The 21,704-nt window shown below is 43.7% G+C and overlaps 1 protein-coding gene across 2 annotated transcripts in view; it reads right to left on the reverse strand.

Moving 5' to 3' along the window:
* Nucleotides 1-9,726: 9,726 nt before the first annotated feature.
* DRD3 (dopamine receptor D3) overlaps nt 9,727-21,704 on the reverse strand; it is a 36,763-nt gene continuing 24,785 nt past the window's right edge. Inside the window, exons 4-7 of one of the 2 annotated variants that reach the window (XM_060099875.1) lie at nt 15,704-15,900; nt 11,215-11,350; nt 11,068-11,115; nt 9,727-9,923 (exon numbers count right to left, since the gene is read on the reverse strand). In XM_060099875.1, coding sequence (XP_059955858.1) covers nt 9,727-9,923; nt 11,068-11,115; nt 11,215-11,350; nt 15,704-15,900 — 578 coding nt within the window. Of the gene's footprint in view, nt 9,924-11,067; nt 11,351-15,703; nt 15,901-21,704 lie in introns of both variants that reach the window. The other variant, XM_060099874.1, reaches the window with a different exon arrangement.

Raw genomic sequence — 21,704 nt, forward strand, 5'->3', positions numbered from 1 at the left:
ATGGAGCCACCATCCTAGCAAGGCTCACTGACCTTTATCACCAGGAGAAGACAGGTCTGCTCTTACATAATGGAGACAGAAAAGAATACTCAGTTGCCCAAATATGATGGTAATGGACAAGTACAACAACCATGGCCTGTGAAATGGTAGCAAGGATGGAAGCTACGCATGGCCCCAAAACATGGGCTCCAGCTATTTAAGTCTGATCTAATTATTGCCACTGTTGAATATCCAGCCTACCAGCAAAAAACACCAGCAATGAGCTCCCAATATGGCTCCACCTCTTGAAGAGACCCATCAGCTCCTTAATGGAAAGTTTATTACAGTGGGACCTTCCATCTTGTGATTCCTCTTTATAGGAATTGACACATTTTCCAGTATAGATATCCTACTCATACAATCTTAGCCCAACAGTGCTTATGTGGTACTCGATCCACTGGAATAGAATCCTGACAAACGTTACCTCAGACCCAGGTAATTGCTTGTATGGATGGAGGGATGGCCGTATGCACATGACCTTGTGATCCACTGTTTCTATCACATATTACACCTCCCAGAAGCTGCTAGTCTAATGGATGTGCAACAGCTTTTTGGATGCATGGTAGAGGCATCAGCTTGGAGATGATGCCTTCTGATGATGGGCACCAGACTTCAGACAGAGTATACACTCTAAACCAAAGACCCTTATATGATTCCAATCCAATCAGTAAAATACATGGATCTGGGAAATGAGAAGTAGAAGTACAAGCACCACTGCTTAACATTATTCTCTCTGATACACTTGAGGAATTTTGTACTTCTTGTCCCTGCTATTTGGGACTCTGCAAATTTACAGGTCTTTTTTTAAAAAAACATTTTTATTGAGGCATATTTTACATAGTGTGTAATTCACATACTTCAAGTGTATAATTCAGTGATTTTTAGTAAGTTTACCAAGTTGTACAACCATCACAATAAATCAGTTTTAAAACATTTGTATCATTCCAGTAAGATCCTCATGCCCATTACATCTCCCTGCCCCAGGCAACCACTAATCTTCTCTCCTTCTCTAGAAATTTGCCTTTTTGGACATTTCATATAAACGGAATCATACAATACATAGTCTCTTGTGGCTTGCTTCTTTCATTTAGTAAAAGTTTCTGACATTTGTCCACGTCACAGCATGTACAACCAGTTGTTGAATAATATTTTGTTTTACAGATACACCACAATCTGTCTATCCATTCACCAGCTGATGGACGTTTGGGTTGTTTTTAACTTTTGGCTATTATGAATAATGCTGCAAAGAATATAATGTGCAAACCTTTGTGTGGATATTTGTTTTATTTACTTTCTCTTGGATAGATGCCCAGGAGCAGAATCACCTGATGATATGGTAAATTTATATCTAACTTTTTAAGAGACTGCCAAACTGTTTTCCAAAGTGACTGCATTATTTTACATTCTTATCAGCAATGTATGAGGATTCTCATTTCTCCACCTCCTCTCCAACATTTGTTATTGTCTGTCTTTTAAAAAATTTTTTAGTCATTCTCTAATGAAAATGATGAGTGTCTTTTTCATGTATTTATAAGCAACTTTTCTATCTTTTTCAGTAAAATATCCATTAAAATATTTTGCCATTTTTAGATTGAGTTGTCTTCTTATTATTGAGTTGTAAGTGTTCTTTGTATACTCTGGATACAAGTCCTTTATCAGATATGTGTTTTGCAAATATTTTGCAAGCCAGTCTGCTGTTTCTAATTAGTGTCTTTTGAAGTGCAAAGTTTTAAATTTTCACAAGATCAATTTATCACTTTTTTCTTTTTTAAGGTGCTTATAGTGTTATATCTAAGAAATCTTTGTCTATCCTAAGGTCCAAAGATTTCTACCTAGGTTTTCTTTTTAAAGTTTTATTGTTTAGCTCTTACATTTAATTCTATGATCCATATGGAATTAATATGGGGGGATGGTCTAATTTCATGTTTATGCATATGAATATCCAACTGTCCTAACACCATTTGTTTAAAAGGCTTTCCTTTCACTAACAGATTGCCTTTTTTTGAAAATCAATTAAGCATAAATGTAAGGATTTCTTTCTAGACTTTTAATTCTGTCCAGTTATCTATATATCTATTCTTATGCCAATACCATATTATCTTTTTTTTTTTTTTTTTTTTTTCTGGTATGCGAGCCTCTCACTGTTGTGGCCTCTCCCACTGCAGAGCACAGGCTCCGGACGCGCAGGCTCAGCGGCTATGGCTCACAGGCCCAGCCGCTCCGTGGCATGTGGGATCTTCCCGGACCAGGGCACGAACCCGTGTCCCCTGCATCGGCAGGGGGACTCTCAACCACTGCGCCACCAGGGAAGCCCCTGTGGCCTCATATTTTAAGAGAAACACTAACAACATGGTTACATCCAGAGGAAAGCAACCAAGATAGAGAGTGTAAGAAAATGTAACTTGAAGTAGAGATATAGGGATTGAAACTTTGGAGAACTGTCTTAATCGCACAAAGGCTATCATTGAGAAGATGGAACAGAGGAGAGAACAGGGACCAAAAGGTGAATTTTATAAGAAGGCAAATTTTGGCTTAAAAGAGGGCGGGATTTTCTAAAGGATAACTTGTTATATGTCTTGGAAAGAAGTGAACCAGCTCCTTAATACAGCTGGGTGATAACGAATCAGAGATGTTAGAGAGAATTTCTACAGTAACCAGGGGATTGGAGTAAAGTCCCCTCCAACTCTCAAATCCCATAATTATACACTGTGAGGAATTGCAAGCTTTTTTTAAAAAAATAAATATATTGATTTATTTATTGGCTGTGTTTGGTCTTCCTTGCTGCACGCGGGCTTTCTCTAGTTGCAGCGAGCGGGGGCTACTCTTCGTTGTGGTGCGTGGGCTTCTCATTGCGGTGGCCTCTCTTGTTGCAGAGCATGGGCTCTAGGCGTGTGGGCTTCGGTAGTTGCAGCACGCGGGCTCAGTAGTTGTGGCTTGCGGGCTCTAGAGCACAGATTCAGTAGTTGTGGCGCATGGGCTTAGTTGCTCCGTGCATGTGGGATCTCCCCGGACCAGGAATCGAACCCATGTCCCCTGCATTCGCAGGTGGATTCTTTTTTTTTTTTTTTTTTTTTTTTGCTGTACGCGGGCCTCTCACTGCTGTGGCCTCTCCCGTTGCGGAGCACAGGCTCCGGACACACAGGCTCCGCGGCCATGGCTCGCGGGCCCAGCCGCTCCGCGGCATGTGGGATCTTCCCAGACTGGGGCACGAACCCGTGTCACCTGCATCGGCAGGCGGACTCTCAACCACTGCGCCACCAGGGAAGCCCTGGCAGGCGGATTCTTAACCACTGTGCCACCAGGGAAGCCAGAACTGTAAGCTTTTTAAGTCTTTACTATGGAGTTTTATGGAGTCTGCTCAAACCATAATGCAAAACTCAATTATGTTTGTTTTTCTTAAAGGAAAAAACACCCTCCTCCACCTTAGTCAGTCTGAAGTGGTGCTACATGGAGTAGGAGACCTACATGATATTCCATCAGCTTTCCTCCTCAGCCCCTAATTGCCGTTGAATTAGGTTTTTTTTTTTCTTAAGACCCAGAGAAGCAACTAAGAGTTGTTTCTGAACAGTTTTGACTTTTATTAATAAGCATATTTGTAGGCTTTTAGGGCTCAGAAGATAATTTATATCCTTCTAGAATTATTTTAACTTGTCTTGTCATAGCTTAGGAATTCAGACTTATCACTTTTACTGATAAGAAAGTTGAGTTCCAGGAAGTCTGCGGATTTGACTCAGGGCCACTAAAAGGACTATATGCCAAGGCTGAAATCAGACGTCTTATATTCTGAATGACAGAGCTTTGTACACTTCCCCAAGTCATCCAAGTTCTAAGTCCTCCTGCCTTTCAGATCACTTTCACCATAGCTTATGGATTTATTTGTGTTCCCACAAAAAGATATGTTGAAGTTCTAATTCTCCAGATCCTGTAAAGGTGACCTTATTTGGAAATAGGGTCTTTGCTGATGTAATTGAGTTAAGATGGGGTTATATCAGATTAAGGTGGGACCTAATTCAATGACTGATAAGAAGAGTGAAATTTGGACATGGACACACAGGAGAGAACCCCAGGTGAAGATGGAAGCAGAGATTGGAGTCATGCTGCCACAAGCTATGGAACACCAAGGATTGCTGGCAGCTACCAGAAACTAGGAAGAGGCAACGAAGGATCTTCCCTTATAGCCTTCGGAGAGAGCATGGCCCTGCCAACACCTTGGCTTTGGACTCCAGCTCCCAGAACTGTGAAAGAATAAACTTCTTTATTGTTGTTTTAAGCCACCCAGTTTGTAGGAATTTGTTACAGTAGCCCCAGGAAACTACTGCACCAGATCCAATGCACTTGTCTCAGGAGGGAAGAGATGGAGAAAGAGAAAAGCATGTTTGGCTCAGACATCATGAGGAACAAAGCTGGAAAGTCCTAAGGAATAGATGTGTTCTGCTGCTTTTTCCTGGCCAGGAGAGGAAGAGGGGCCCTGAGGTCACTTTAGCAAGCGAGCATCTGCCGTCAGTCTGGTGTTAGATCATGCCACACTTGTGTACTTGGCTGTGTGAACAGGGAAAGGGACTAGCCAGTTGCCTAACAATCTGACTACAAATTCAGCCAAGTATCTTGGGCACATTTGGGGAATAAAAGACAAGAGAAAAATCAGTTTCAAGTGGGAGGCTGAACAGATTATGCCTAATAACTTGAGACTATTAGAGAATCAGCAAAGAGAAAGAAAGGTGGGCTGTGAACCAGATAGTTAGCATAGAAACAGTTGCTTAGGGGGGAAATAATAATATCAATGATAATAATAATCTCTTACATTTGTTAGAGTTTTGTAGTTAATAAAGCACTTTTAATATTAGCTATTTAGGGCTTCCCAGGTGGCACAGTGCAGTGGTTGAGAGTCCGCCTGCCGATGCAGGTGACACGGGTTCGTGCCCCAGTCTGGGAAGATCCCACATGCCGCGGAGCGGCTGGGTCCGTGAGCCATGGCCGCTGAGCCTGCGAGTCCGGAGCCTGTGCTCCGCAACGGGAGAGGCCACAACAGTGAGAGGCCCGTGTACCACACACACACACACAAAATTAGCTACTTAATCTTTCAATGGTCTATGAAGAAGGCTAGGTCTTCAGGTCACCATTTTACTAATGAGGAGGTTGGAACTCATAGAGGTGAAACACTTGCCCAAGGTCGCTTGTCCCTGCTAGTCCTCCAGTCTTTTTGATTCATTTCTGTCCATTGTTCTTCCCATAAGCTGGTCAGAGAAACCTTGGGTTCAGCCCAGCCCCCTCTCTGGGGCACATCCATCCTCAGTGGCCTATGGCCATCTCTCCGCTCGTCCCAGTACCCAGCAGACTGCACAAAGCAGGGACTTGCTGCACAGTGGTGGAGGCTGGGTGATTAATTGAGGTGAGGGTAGGTGGAGCGAGAGGCCCCAGGTCTTGTGCTTGGCACAGACTTCAGATTCGGCCTCTGCCAGTGTGTGCTACAAAGCTGAGCTGCCTGGCATCACCCTCAACTGAGTCTCTGTGGCAGGAGGTAGTCATGGAAACTCACTCCCTTTCTAAGCTGATGAGGAGAGAATTAGGTAGAAAGGAGGAATCAAATTAATTGCCTGTCATCCGCTCTCTGTGTGTTGATTCAAATTAAGTTTTTTCAGTTTTCTGATGTCAGCAGATACCATACGATCAGAGCACAGGCCTGGGAGTCAGGATCTCTAGGAAACAGCCAGTTTTTAGCAAATCCCTTAACCTGTCTCTCTGTTTAGTTCTGACCCAAGCATTCAGAAAAACAAATCTCTCTGCCTGACCTCCCTTGATTTCTGATCTAAACTCTCTGAACTGCCTTATTTTAATCATCTTTGACTCTACAGACACCCAACAAGCCATCCCTCCTCTTGTAGATAAAAGAACAGAGAATTCGAATCGAATTCTGCGTTTGCTGAAATTGACTGCAGCTCAGAGAGAGGTAGTTAAGTTAGTCAGTGATAAATGTTCTGTGATGCACGTTGCCCACCTGGAGGAAAATGGAGGCAAAATCTTGAGATTTGCTGTGAGAGGTGTCACCACCAGCTCAGCTGCCACCTGAGCAGAGCCAGAGGATGTCTCCAAAGATGCGGCCCTTTCCTTTCCTGTGCTATCTGTAGGATCTTTTCTCTACAGCCAGTTGGAATTATTTGAGATTCCTTGCTTGTTTGTTTCTTTAACTTTTCAGAGGTTTTCTCTGGCGAGAACACTCTTCCTACTTTTTCATTATGCCTCAACCCTGGCAACACGTCTGTGAAGCCTTCTCAAGGCGGAATATGGGATTTCCAGACACCATGAATTCTCTTTATTATAGATGACAAGCAGGTCATCACTGTACACAGGAATTCTACCTCCCCAGTGGTCTACAGGCTTCTGAAAGCAAGGACTATGTCTTCCTTGATCATGTTCCCAGCACCAAGCATCATGCCGAGCACATAGAAGGTAATCAATTTATTTATTGAATAAGGGACTGATTTAATAAATGAGTGATGAATGGAATTTTTTAAAGATGGTGTCTTAGAAGAAGAAAATATTTACTAAAGTCTAGAGTTGAATGTTGATTGTAATCTATTTGGATTTCCATGCTGTTTGCATTTCACCCAAGTAGAATGGACTGCTGTGAGGTGTCTTTGGGCTCCAGACCTGGTTTGCCCCAAGAACTCTGCTCTGCTTTATTCAGGCCAACATCTCTCCAGAGTCATACTGGCTCTGAAAGTAGCAAGCTCTGAGGTCAAGCATACTGATTCATGTTGGGAATGTAGAGTTGGAAGAGATAGAATACAGAATCCCAGGATGAAGAGGCTGAAGTGAGTGCTTGGGAGATGTGTTTGGGATTCCACCAGGAGGCTCTTCCTGGATCAGAAGAAAATCCTGGGAAGGAGATGTTGTCTCCTAATAGATACTATCTAGGGAAAAAAGTGCCTCTCAGTTTAACGATGGAGATGACAATACGATTTTATCCTTGTATCTGTGTGGAGTTTATAGTTTTTATGGGCTTTTCAGGGAGTGGGATAAAGTAGAAAGGGCACTGAACTAGGATTCAGTGGATTTGAATACTTGTGTGTCATTATCCAACCATGGGTCAACAATTCCTGGCATCACTTTCCTTTTCTGTAAATGAAGGAGAGGGTAGAACCAAATACTCCCTCGGGTCTGTTCCATGATTCTATAAAAATAGGTTATGCACGTCCCATGTGACTGGTTCAGAGGTTGAATATGGCAGGAGAGTGAGAGTAATGCCTTGGGCTGGGTTCTCAGGAAAGTCTAAGGCGGAGGTAGGTGGGGCAGGGTGAGGCTCTCCCAGGGATCTTGCTCCATCTTTTTCTCCCCACCCCTTTGCCACTCTGGTGGGAGGCAGTGCACCATAGTGGTTAATTGCATGAGCTTGGGAATCAGGCAGGCATGCTCTTGAACCCTGGCTCTGCCACTTACTGACTGTGTGACCTGAGGCCAATTTCTTAACCTCCCTCGGTCTCAGTTTCCTCACCTACAAAATGATGTTTATCTTCCTAAAGTCATCGTAAGGGTTGGATGACCTGATGTAAAGAAATGCAACAAAATATTTGCTATCACTTTTCCTCACAAATATATGAATACTGATGCTGTTTATATTTCTCTCTTTAAAACTCTGATTTTGACATGAAATTCTGTGGTCTTTCACCCGACTCTCCCACCCATTTGCTGTTTATTCTGTTTGAAAAAACTTAGGAATCACGTACTTTGACTTCTTCTGATATTTAATTGTCTCAATCCCTAGTTCTGCTTGTGCCATAAACCTGTTGAGCTAGACGGCTCCAGGTACAAGAACTAGTGGGCAGAGAGCATTGTTATCAATGATAACATTTAAAAATATTGGCATTAAATATTGACATTAGGGCTTCCCTGGTGGCTCAGTGGTTGAGAGTCCGCCTGCCGATGCAGGGGACACGGGTTCGTGCCCTGGTCCGGGAGTATCCCACATGCCGTGGAGTGGCTGGGCTCATGAGCCATGGCCTCTGAGCCTGCGCGTCCGGAGCCTGTGCTCCACAACAGGAGAGGCCACAAGAGTGAGAGGCCTGCGCAAAAAAAAAAAAAAAAAAAAAAAAAAAATATATATATATATATATATATATATATATATATAGAGAGAGAGAGAGAGAGAGAGAGAGAGAGAGACATTAAAAGCATTTAGGAGTAACATAACTGACTCACTGCAGGGGTATATATTTCCTCCTTATACACTTAAGGGTTAGAGGAATAAGAAGGGGCAAGGGACACCTCAGATTCCATATACAATTCCTGTGTTTTTTGAGGTTTTAACAGCATTGCAGCAGGTATCTGTCACGCCTATGCCCTAACAGGTCTTAACAGTAAATTTATTGAAGCTCAGGATGATAACATTTCATAAATTATCCACAGATTGTATCTTGATTCTGTAATCAATAAGAAATAGCTTCTGTAGGTGAAAAGGTAAATGTGAGGATATTCAAGTTTCTTATAAATGCAATTTTGAATGACATTTACACATTGTTTCTACTATACCTTTCATCTCAATTGTGAGAGGATAATGTCTAGCATCTGCATTAGGACTTTACAAAGACTGTCCATATGATGGCTTTGGACAGCTAGTCTGTCTCAGTTCTTGTGTCCTCTGGCAGTTTAGGTGGGTCCCTACCACCCTTAGACAAGTAAACTGCCAAATACAGGAGCAGGCGGTGGGCTCCTTGAGTGCAGGAGCTGTCTTATTCAATGTCATATATCCAGAACCTGGGAGGTGAATGGCACCTTGTAGACACTTAATAGTTAATGGGTTTCAGGGTCTGAAAGTATTGGATCTCTGTTAAGCAGGAGATGGAGATACCTGGGTAGGAAAACCTCACAGCGTTATGAAAACACATCTAAAGCAGGCTCTGAACCACAAGATTCAACAGTGATACTGTAGTGGGCATTGTCATTCCTTTGTCACTTAACATCCCCATCTTAAATTACTCTGGAACTGAGACTCTGAGAGTAAGGAAATGGAATCAAAGGGGCTTCTTAGCTAGAGCTAAAATACAGGGGGAGCAAGGTTTGAAAAGGAAGCCCAGGTCCCAGTGTGGGACCATGTTTCCCTCAGAGTGAGGAATTTCCCAAATCAAATGTAGCCAATCAGATTCTACAGAGAGGTGGGAGCACTGGCCTTGCTATTGTATTTCAGGATGCAGTGAATGAAAGGAAGGACCAAAGAGAGTGGGCCCATGAAAGTACAAGGTTAGCCTGACAGTTAATTAGAAGTTTGAAGGAAGTGAGACCGGCTGTCTGCAAGACAGTTTACTGGCTGAGATTTCAAGGACCCTTGGCAAGTTGAGAATTATGAGATCTGTTCCTTTTTCCTTCGCTACAATGAATCATGCCTCTGATGAAAATTGTGTTTGTGTGTGGAGTCATGTTCTATCATCTTCTCGCCGAATGACTGTTTATCAGTTGGGGGCCTCCGAACGACTTGAAGATTGCCAGAGTGAAGTCAGAGTTTAGCTAGGGAGCTAGAACTGTCTGTTCTGGAGGAAGCAGTTGGTTACACCTGCTACTGAGGGACATCTTGCCTTCAGGGATCTTCTTCCTGCCACATGCCAGCAGACGTCACACTGCGTTTTGAGAAGGCCCTGGCCAGTGGCCTAGTGGCCTGGCAGCTAAAGGTGGGCACAGGGAGTCTTCTCTCCTCCTTCAGCAAGACAGGATCTTGAGGAAGGCTTTTCGGAACTCGATGTTGAAGGTGGTATAGATCACGGGGTTCAGGGCGCTGTTCACGTAGCCCAGCCACGTGGTGGCACTGTAGAGCTCTGGGGACACGTGGCATGCTTGGCAGTGGGTATTGAGAATGTGGGTCAAGAAGAAGGGCAGCCAGCAGACAATGAAGGTCCCTAGGTTGCAAAGGAAGAGAAAAACTGGGTCAGGAGTTTGTTTACTCCCTTTGTTGTAACGTGGAAATGAGTCACAGTTGTCTACTTTATGGCAGCTACTACCCTGGAAGTTTCACATACTCTTTTAATTTTTACACCAACCCTATGAAGCAGGTGTGATTAGTCACTTTTTTTTTTTTTTTTTAGGTGAGAAAACTAGATGCTAACATCTTTGACTCATCCCACGCCTTTGCTCCTAAATCAGTTTTCTGGTTTGATCTTTAAATAGTCCTTCGCTAGTCTTTTCTACTTCTCAATTCAGTTCAAATATTTATTTTATGTCTATCCATGCAAGATAGGTTCCTAGGCACTGATAGGAAAAAAGACGTTAAAGATGCAATTCATATAGTTAAGGTTGTTGAGGGGATTAACATAGAGGTTCCCTGGATAGGAGAAGCCCCTAAGACATGAGTAGTTTGGGGCTTGTCTGTGACAGTGAACAGGATATGTTCACCTTCACTAACTCTGTATGGTACCGCAACTTATCAATTTTTAATTTCTTTATTTAAATAAATTTATATTTTTCTACTATAAAAACCAACCCTGATTTTATACATTATGGAAAACTGGGTAAATATGCAAAAGTAGGAAGAAGTGAAATAATCATCCACCACACAAAGACAATCAATCACTTTTGACATCTGAGTGAATTAATTTTCAGTCTTTTTTTCTCTGTATTTAAAATAATCTAGATGTTATAATACCATATGACAGTAGTCTTTTTGCATCCTCACATTTTTCACTTAATATTTTAAAATAGGTAAGCAGGTAGGAAATATCCAGTAAGTGCTAGATGCTTTTAATGAATCATTATCTTACTTATTATTTGATTTATCCATTATAATTCCAAGTGATAGACACAAAACACAGCTCAATTATGTGACTTGTTCGGTTTCATAAATTTCAGTCTAGGTGTTTTGAATTTCCACCAGAGTTAAGATTTATTCACAAACTCTTTTCATTTACATTATAAACATTTATAAATATTACAGTCGTTGGATTTCCAATTTCTGTTAAATATGGTTACCTTAGTATCCTCCACCAGCTCCACTGAACTCAACCTAACCCAACATAATCCAACCCATCCCAACTTAACCTGACTCACCAAGCACCATGACCAGCATCTGGGTTGCCTTCTTCTCCCGCAGCGGCACTCCCCGAGGTTGCAGGGGGCCCAGCTTCAGGGATGTCGACAGCCTGCCATTACTGAGTTTTCGAACCTCTAAGCTGAGCCTAGGTGCCATGGTGGGGCTGAGGGAGTTCCGAGTCCTCCCCTCCCTTTTCAACTCTCCTTCCCCTTCTTGGAAGCCTGGTCTTCCCAAGACAGTATCTTGGCAGATGCTGTAGTAGCGCTTCAGCTCCATGTGTGTCTGACTAGGGGAGAGGGGCTGTAGGTGTAACAAGAGAGGGTCCTGACATTTCTGGGGATATTGTTTATCTTCTGAATGTTCCTGAAAGGGAAACAGAATGCAATGAAGGAAGAAGAAGCCATCATTGTGTGAAACCTACAGAGGGTGCATCTGAGAGTGGTGGGCTCATGGGAAGTTAAGGCAAACAAAATCTGCTTCCGCCTTTACAACTCAAAAGCACCTACCACATAAAGAACACTTGAGAATCACAATAATCCCGTGAGGAGGGTAGAATAGAATTATAGCCTGGCCTTTTTAAGGTAGAATGACCTGGATATACAGAGGAAAATGTTAAATGGCACCATTGAGATGTAAGCAGAAAAATCTGGAAAGTGGGAAACGATAAGACAAATGACTCAGTTTCTTCAACAAATAAATTGCAGTGACAACACCACCACCACTTACCAGGTATGGGTCTTATTTGAATTTTGATTCAAATAAACCAACTATAAAAAATCTGTAAGACAATTGGGGAAATTTGAACATTGACTGGATATTTAATGATAGTAAGGAATTATTATTAAATTTTTTAGTGTGATGTGGTATTGTGGTTATGTGTTTTATAAAAGAGCCCATATCCTTTAGAGAGTCTTAGAGAAATATTTTTGGCTGCAATGTTGTTATGTTTGAGATTTGCTTCATAACAATCCAGTGGGGAGGGGTGTGAATGTAGGTGGGAGTGTAGTTGAAAGAAGACGGGGCCATGAGTTGATAATTGCTGGAGCTGGCTGATGACTACTGAAAGCTTAGTTATATTTGTCTTTCTACTTTTTTAGTTTTGAAATTTTCAATAATAAAAAGTTTTTAAAAATCCAGGATTTTCATCTCAGCTTCCTACTTAGTTGATGCATCCTGGGCAAGTTAATTAAATGTCTCTGAGCCTCATTGGTAAAATAGAAAGGAAATGAAAAGAAACAGGTTTGGGATGAGCAGACTCTGAGGGTAGGAAACTGAAGATACGTGAAAGTTTCTGGTATTTTGGGAGGACGTGTGTGTGCCAACGTCTGAACTTCTTTCCATGTTTGAAAAATCAGATGCTGTGTCAATCTTGAGTAGAAGGCAGGACTCCCCAGCACTCTTACTAAAGCCATAAAAGCCAGATATTCACTCTCCCTGACCTCCCCGCTGGGCAGCTAGAACTCTGGTACCTGAACCAAGCCCAGCCAATTGGAGATTCATACCGACAACCTTGAATTAGAGCTCATGAAGCAGGGAGACTTCAGAATTCATCTAGCAGTGTGACAGTCAATGTCCAGTGTCCTAGGTATTTGAACCAGATTCTTCCTTAGGCATGAACAGCATCTTCTGAAGCTGTTCTTCAGCCTTCTCGTTGAGTCTGAGCTACTTGATATCCTTCCGGTAAATTCCTTTTTTATATAAGTTAGTCAGTGTCAACAACCAAGAACGTTCACTAGTCTCTCCTTAGTTCAAGGAATCATAGTTTTCTAGACACACAGGGCTGGTACACCGTACAGACGTAGAAATATTATTGAATAAATGAATGAATGAATGTAAGTGGGCTTCAAGATTATTTAGTGTTTTAAAAACCATGCTCCACAGAGGTGTTTGTAGGAATCCTATCATAACATATTTTTTAAAATTTGGTTTTCATTTTGATGGAATTTTCTAATAATTAATATAAGTATACTGTGTTTTATCTGAATGACCATTTGTAACCAAGATTATATTTTATGATTGAGCTGGCATCTAGTGATCTTCTAAAAGATGCGTTATTTCTGAAACTAAAGGACTAGGGACAGATTTTTGAGAATGCTTATGAAATCTCAGATTTGGGACTTCCCTGATGGCGCAGTTCTTAAGAATCCACCTGCCAATGCAGGGGACATGGGTTTGATTCCTGGTCCGGGAAGATCCCACTTGCCGCGGAGCAACTAAGCCCGTGTTACACAACTACTGAGTCTGAGCTCTAGGACCCACGTGCTGCAACTACTGAGCCTGTGTGCTGCAACAACTGAAGCCTGTGCGTCGAGAGCCCATGCTCCACAGCAAGAGAAGCCACTGTAATGAGAAGCCCATGCACAACAGCGAAGAGTAGGCCCCGCTCACGGCAGCTAGAGAAAGCCCACACAGCAACGAAGACCCAGCACAGCCAAAAAAAAAAAAATTTATGAAATCTTATATTTGAGAACACTGATCTAGTACAGCTTGCCTCCATTTCACAGATTTGGAAATTCAGTCATGTAGAAGGAAAGTGATTCTTCCAAGATTCTATATTGATGAGTGTATTTTTCAGCTCTCTCTGCAAACTTTTATCACCACCTCCATGACTGACATGAAGAAACATTGGATTGCTTTGGATCTGGCTGGCAGAGCCCTCCACTCCCAGATGGCAGGACAGAACCCAATTCTCCACACTCCAGGCAATGCCAACTTCTTGACTCTTCAATCTCTCCTCTGTAGTCAACACTTTTCCTTCTTTTGGCCTTGGAGCCTTCTCGGACTTTAAATCTCTTATCTATTAAAAAAAATCATTTACAGCAAGAGCCTGTAATAGCTACATCCAGCCCATGTAAAAGTGGTTAATTAACTATACGGAGATTAGACAAGGCTTAGACATTCATCATTATGGGTTTTTGAAGCTTCATTCCTAATATTTACTTGGCTGTGGAGCTCAGGGAGAGGAATACTGGTCTTTTATCTAACACCTTCAGGCTCCATGCAGCACTTGGCTTTCTTGGGGCTGGTTTGAATTGGAAGGATAAGAATCAGGGTGACTATGAAATTGTCTTGGTTTTCCCCATATTTAATGGCAAATAAGGCACTTGAAAGTTTCCCTTCAGTCTCCCTTTTCGGCTTTTCTTGGATCTGCTCATGTCTGTTTCAGCAATGCCCTGTTTCCTCTAATGCAGGTTGTTCTGGATGGTATCTTCACAACACATCCAAGAGTCCTTGGCTCTGGTCATTGGAATCTAGCCCAACAGTCATATGCTTTTGGAATATTATTTGATAATGCCTATTCTGAAGCTCAAATCAGGCAGAATCTCAGATCTGTTATTTATTACAGACGCAAGTGTGAGGTTGGCGCTAAATTTGATTTTGGGGTGGAAGCGGAATTAAGTCAAGCCAATGTCTCGAGAAAGGGTTTCTTATTCTTTTCCTACAGTCAAAGGCATGGCTTACTCACCATTTTCCCCATGGCATCTGATGGAAATCTGGCCCTTATTGAAAAACTGTCACATAGGGTGCAACCGTAGCCAGGAAGACTAGGGTGGGTTGAAGGAGAAACAGTTGTGGGTTAAGCTCTATATAGTTGGGCCATATAGGTGACAATGCTTTGAATACAGTGTGTTCTTATCCTCCGTATTGGGTCCTGACCTCCTGTTTCACAGGGGCCAATATTTTTGCTCTACGCAAGTCTTGGGACTTTGAGTTTGAGGTTCTGATTCTCATTCAAGTCATTATAGGTTGATCTAGACATCCAATGTGTACCTGCCTTCAACATCAAACTCAATTTTTACTCTATGAAGCCTTTCCGGAGCATATGGACTTTTGTCTTCTCATAACCTCTCCAGCATTTAATATTTAGATGCGTAGTTATCTTCATCTCACATTTGGCAAACGTCCCAGTCAGTGTTGGGCTGCTCATTAATTTTGGGTGGAGGTGTGTTTTATTTCCTTGTCTAAGATTCTAAGCTACATGAAGGCAGAGGCTGTATAATATTCCTGCTGTCTCTTCCCTAGCAGATTGCAAGTGATTGGTATCCATCCATTCATGCTTCAAGTACACCTTGAAGCATGTGCCAGGCACTGGAATGAGCAGAATTTACAGCCCAAGCAATCAGAAGATTTCAGTGACCTTCCTTTTCAGCGCCTTGAAAGACCTAATAAAAATGTGTCATCAGCATCTCCCACTCCCTCAGCTGGTTAGTGCCTCAACACAGAGGCAGATCTAGAAAGGACAAGAAGTTTCAATGGACCCCCAGTGATTCCTGATGTAATGATCTGGCCAAAAAGTCATTCCTGGAAACCTGGCATCAGCGAATGGTAAAGCTGCCACACTAAAACTTCATACCTGTGTGACATCTGAACAGCTGGCCATTTAGGGGCAATGAAAGACTTTGAAGGGGAGCAGAACAAGCCCAGAACCTATCCTATCATCTCGCTAAGTCAAGTGTGCTCTAGGGAAGACTATCAATGCACTTTTGAGATTGGATTTCCTACCTTTAAAGCCTAGCCAATATCTGCTGATTAAAAGGTATCAGATGTGTGTCCCCGATGTGGCAGAACAGGCAAAAGCATGCACTGCTGGACACAAGGCTGGAGGCCACGGGGCTGGGTGCTGTCTTCCTCCTGCCCCTCCAGGGTGCTTACCTGTTGGGGGAAGCCGGGCCTGACGCTGATGCACTGACTGTTCTGTCGAGTGAGGATCCGTTTCCGTCTCCTCTGTCTCAACACCACGTAGATCCTGGCATAGACGAGGACGGTCACCCCAAAGGGCAGGTAGAAGGACACCACTGAAGAGTAGAGGACAAAGTCAGGGTTGGAGATGGAGCAGATGCTGGGGTCTCCTGGGAGTGAGAGAAGGGGAGAGAGCAGAGTGGTTGGCCAAGTATGGGCCCTCGGCGGGGAGCACAACATATGACCTCACACCCTGTGTGGTGTCTCCACCATCAAATCCACAGTGGAGCTTGGAGATGGAGCAGATGCTGGGGTCTCCTGGGAGTGAGACAAGGGGAGAGAGCAGAGTAGTTGGCCAAGTATGGGACCTCGGCAGGGGGCACAAAATAGACCTCACACCCTGTGTGGTGTCTCCACCATCGAATCCACAGTGGAGCTTCGAGAAGCACTGGCCAGTCCCACCTACTCCCTCATCACGTCCCGGTCTATGTGCTGCCTCCTCCGTGGAGGCTTCCTTGCTTGATTTTCTCAGTCAGGAGTGACTCTTACTTCCTTTGTGCCCCACAGCCCTTTACTGTGCAGTTAGCACACATGGCCTGATTGTTAACTCGTGAGGGTGCCATCTCAGACACCTACGTCGTCCTCTCGCTGAGAGTAGGAGGTCTAATTCATCCCGATGTCATGCACAGTTCATTAAAAAGAAAATTTACTAATGATCACATGCCAGACACTGCTCTACAATGGGGCTGCAAAGATGAATAAGACACAGTGTCCCCCCTTGAAGGAGCTCCCAGTCTAGACAGACAGACGATCCCTTCCGTTTGCTGCACTAAGCGTCACAGAGGAACACGGCCTGGGAGGCTGGGGTTGGGGGGTGTCACAGAGCAACAGAGCAGAGGCTCCCAGGAGGGGTGCGGCCCCCAGAAAAGGGCCTGCCTGTGTGGAGGCATCAGAGGATTGTTGCACGCAATGAAAGAAAGGAGGAAGGCTTCTTTGCTGAGAATGCCAGGTCCCTGATTTTGAATCTGAGTTGTCGGGCAGGTGGTGGCTGAATACAGGCAAGTCTATTTTTCGGCGAATCCCAGTACTGCTCAAGGTTGAGATGGGAAAAGGGCCAGTAAACCTACTGTCATCATGGGCAATGTGAATCGAGGCACATCCTTGTCCTTGCTTTATGTTCTGAAATGCTCCTGCACTTCCTCCTTAGGGGGCCCTGCAGCTTTGTCTTCTTCACTAGCAGATGTTGAGATCCCTCCAGGAGCCAGAGTAAGGCCTACAACTTGCCCCATCTTGAAAAAGAAAGTGGAAGGAAACTAATATCTTCCAGGTGATTCCAAGGGCTTTAGACACATTATCTTACCTAATAAATGTGCAACATGATGTAGGCAGGTGCCATTACCGTCTCTATTCTCAGATGAGCAGACTAAGGCTCAGAGCTATTCAGTAAGTGGCCTAACATCACACAGTCTGGATATGTTCCTCCAGCCATTTTGACCCTAAAACCAATGTTCTATGATTTTGACTCTCCACCTCCCTCTACTATTGGGGCATGACAAATTTGCACTTTGTCCTGTCAGCAACAGGTGTTGACACATCTAGCCAATCTTAATAAAGGGATGGGCATCCTCCAACCCAAACTCTGGCCTCGGAAGATGCAGCCTCAGATGTGAACTGGTGGGGAGAGGGCCGTGGCCACATGGGCCCCTCATTCTGCTTCTTGGTCTATGGAGGTAGGTAGAAGCCAGGCAGCCTGAAGTGGGAGACCCAGGTCTCCATTTACTAACTGTGTGACCTTGGGCATGTTACTTAACTATGCCAAGCCTCAGTTTCATGGTCTATAAAAGAAAGACAAAAATATTGTCTCATGTAGTGGTTATGAGACAAAATGGTAACTCTTATTATTTATTATATTATTAATTATTTATTATATACTTCCTCTGAGCTTTTTGAACTTGAAAGGGAAGGTATCACTTGGAATGAAAATTTGGAGAGAGACTTATAGGGAACAATATTTGTGGGGGAGAGAAGGGAGCAACAGCTAAGAATTAAAACAAAATGAACAAGAAAGCATGTATTCAGTGCTCGGTCGGGCATTTTAATGATGGCACTGCCACCAGAATCTTTATGAGCTACTCCAACTTCTCTGACTCTCTTTGTAGGGGGGTAAAAATCAGGTAAAATTAATGTCATCTCACCAAAGCCTATATCATCATCTTTTAGGAAATGGCTCATAAAACTCTGAACAGTGGTCACCAAAATGGCATCTTCTGGTCTTCTAGGGGAGTGGGGTTGAGAGTAAGGATAGGGTGGTGGCTGGTGGTCTTTCTGAATCTGTAAGCAGCCATGCTGGCAGTGATCACCCCTCCCCTGCAGTCAGCTCCCCTGCTGTCAGCGTCTGACTATGATTGAAATGCCTCCTCTAATGAGGAGGTACCTCAGCACGTTTTGTAGTGAGAGGGTGTCAGAGGGGTGGCAGGGTCACTTTCCCCCTATTCGTCTTGTCACCATCCTTGGTGTGCTGGGTAGTCCCTATGTGTCTCTGCAGATATACCATCTACCCTTCTCTATCCTCCTCTGGGTTTTGGGAGGCTGACCTCTATATTTTATATATTAACAACTACATTTAAAAAGCCAAGAGCCAAAATGGGTATAGTATGCTTCCATTTGTGTAAACATGGACACACACACACACTCACACTCACATGTGTCCACGCACGGGTGTGTGTATGCACTTGCTTCAAGCGTGGCATGCGGGATCTTAGTTCCCTGACCAGGGATTGAACCCGTGCGCCCTGCAGTGGAAGCTCGGAGTCTTAACCACGGGATCTCCAGGGAAGTCCTGAGCATTATCTTTTAAGAATATGGGTGTTCACTTCTAGGGAGGGCACAGGGGGACTGGCAATCTAGGGTAGAAGAGAGACGTACAGGTAAGTCTGTATATAGACCTCATTATACCTTATGTTTTATCATGTGCAAGTATTTATTTTTCCATTAAAAGCATTGAAATATTGAAACGTTGAAATATTGAAAGCATACGTATGAGAAACAGAGTGAAGAGAGAGCACATAGCTATTTCGAAATCGTTGATCAATGAAGATCTTCGGTATACAATCCCCAAACCTGCACTGTCATCCCTTCCTTCCTTCCCTACCTAAGAAACTGCTGCCTGTCCTTAGACAGAGTTTTGCAGCCTCTCCCAGAATTTCTCCATGTTATGCGCCCCCATGAGGCCTGTCAGCAGGCAGAGTGATGCTGGAGGCGGTTGGGCAGTGAGTGGGGCCCTGCCCCAGCCTCCGCCAGGCCTGGCCTGGGTGTGTGTCCTGTGGGCAGCGCAGAGTGAAACACCACGCACAGCAATTCTGAAAGCTTCTCTCTGCTGAGTCCTGAGGAGGTGGTGAGGGCAGTGAGGCCCCCAGGAGCTAGGCTTCCCCAGGAGATGAGGTGCCTTGTCTTGATTATTTAACTGAAAGGGTAGTGTGCTGTCAGCATGACAGTTAATGAATGAATGAATACGTGAATGATGAATAAACGAGCAGACTGTACAGATGAGCATTTTCCATAAGCACATCAGCAGTCACTGGCTGGAGCATAATAGGGAAGGCCAGGAGGCTACGCCCCATCCTCTGAGATTGGGATGTTTATCCCAACTAATCTCAACAGCTAAGGAGGAAAGAACGATGAGGAGGACTCATCCACTGACTCATTCAACACAAGTTTACAGAGCACCTGCTGTATTCAAGGTGCTGTGCTCGGTGATACACTAGATGTCTTTCGTGCGCTAGCCTGGGACCTTGAGCCCCACAGTCATGTGAATGGCAAAGTCAAAAGCAAGTTGAGTTGAGAGATTCATGAACTTCTAGTTCATTGAAGGATTTGTCCTCAATTTGTTTCCAAAGACAGGAGATCTTAATGAATCTGATCGAAGATGAGCCTAGTATTCTCTTTGTGCTTCTCAGCCAAGTCCCCCTACCCCCAGATGCAGGGCTCTGAAAGCCAGGTGAGGCGTTCTATTGCTAAAATCTAAATAGCCCTCCTCCATTTCTTTGTTTCAGAGGAAAATTATGTCAGTTGGTTGGACTTTCTCAACTTTCAGTTTTTCTGCCCTCGGAAGTTTCTTAAACCCTGGTCACCAGCTATTGCTTATCCATTCTGGAATTTTTAACAACCCAATAGCTATCTGATTTAACAGACATTTAAATACTAGTTATTTTTCTTATCTGTAAAATAAAAGGATCAGGGATGTTTCAGGTTTCCTCTAGCACTAACACTCCATCCTCCGCTGCCATCAGGGGCTGTTGAGGATGTGATATTTGGCTCCTGACTGCTGGGTCTCTGCTGGGACCTGGGGCAACACAGGTCAGCCAGGCCCCACAGCCTTGGAACTCTCTGTGACCCAAGATCCTGCTTTAGGTGTGCATCCAGACATGCATGTCACTCTTTCTTCGGACAATAAGAGCAATTCCAAGATAGAAGAACCTGAAATTCAACTTTCCTCTATGTTACATTCTCTGACAATTCAGAGTCCCACGTGGCAGCCCATTTCCTTAAAAGAAGAGCCCTGCCAGAAAGTTCTGTTTTGTGTTGCACCTCATGAAAATCCAGCCACTGCCAATATCAGGTGTTGTTGGCAGTATCCTGCCCTTTTCTCCTCTCCTTCTCACAGGAGGAGTAGAAATAAATGGCTGAGAGAAGTCATTTATATTGGGCTTTTGAATGAACTTGGGAAATTCCTTAGAGCTGTAAGAGGTGCTGGAGGAACCCACATCTATCAAGATAATGAAGCTTTGCTGTGAAGGTCAGACTGAGGCAGAGAAGGCTGGTGGGGCTTCTCTGCCTTGAGTCCTGCTCACGAATTCCCTGAACTAATGTTCTAGAATGAGATGACTAGGCTGCTCTCTGACCACCAACAGGACTACCACTGTTTAGATATCCGTTGGAGCAGGGGCACAGTTAAATTTTGAGGCAGAGGAACATTTTCTAATACATAATCATAATAACAACAATAACACTAGCTAGTACCTACTGGGCTTTTGCAATGGACCTTACACTTGAGCACAATACATGAATACATGGAGAGCCTACTGTAGTCTAATTAATACATTTAAAAGTAAGAGACAGAGAGAGAGAGATGAGAAAGAAGTGAGCCTATACGTGGTAAGTCATGAGCATTTTTTGCCTTCTCAATTCTATATTTGAAAATCCTTTTGGAAAGATTTTTCTGAGTTTTGTATCTGAAACAATAAAGATGTCACTGGTGGGAACAACACTGCAATTAGGTCATCATTCTTCTTCACTTTATATGTTGACTTTAACTGGGAACTCTGTCTGATGTCAGATTTTGACTAAGTGTTACCGGGTGTGTGTGTGTGTGTGTATCTGTGTGTCTGTATATCTGTGTGTATGTGTGTGTGTATGTGTGTGTGTGTCTCTATGTGTGTATCTGTGTGTGTGTGTGCATGTGTATGTGTGTGTGTGTGTGTGTGTGTGTGCCCGCACACGCGCATGAGAAAGACCACCCCTGCCAGCCTCTAAGAATGAGGAAGAGGAATCACTCCGCCCAGCAAAAGTTGGTGGGGCTTTGCTGCTGGCCGGGTTACAGATTGCCTTGGTCTAGCAGTGGTAGGAAGTGGCCCATACTACAAATTCCAACTTAGAAGGCATTTTCTCATAGAAACATGGATATAGAAGGTGGCTTAGTTATCGGACTAACCCCCAAGGCACATTTAGACTCATTGAAATGGTATTTGAGCGCCAGAGTCAGCTTCTACAGTCGTGTTAGAGAATGTCGCCTTGGTGCATGTGTGTGCAAACGCATGTTTGTGTTTATAACGTGACATTGGTGACTGATAATGGGAAGCATTAAAGAGTAATGCAAAGACAATAACAACATCATATTTTAGGAACACCCTGAGTTAACCAGGCACATCTTTGTTGGATAACTTGGCTACTTAACCTCTAATGCAGCAGAGAAACA

Source organism: Mesoplodon densirostris, chromosome 5, assembly GCF_025265405.1.
Source record: "Mesoplodon densirostris isolate mMesDen1 chromosome 5, mMesDen1 primary haplotype, whole genome shotgun sequence".
Taxonomy (NCBI): Eukaryota; Metazoa; Chordata; class Mammalia; order Artiodactyla; family Ziphiidae; genus Mesoplodon; species Mesoplodon densirostris.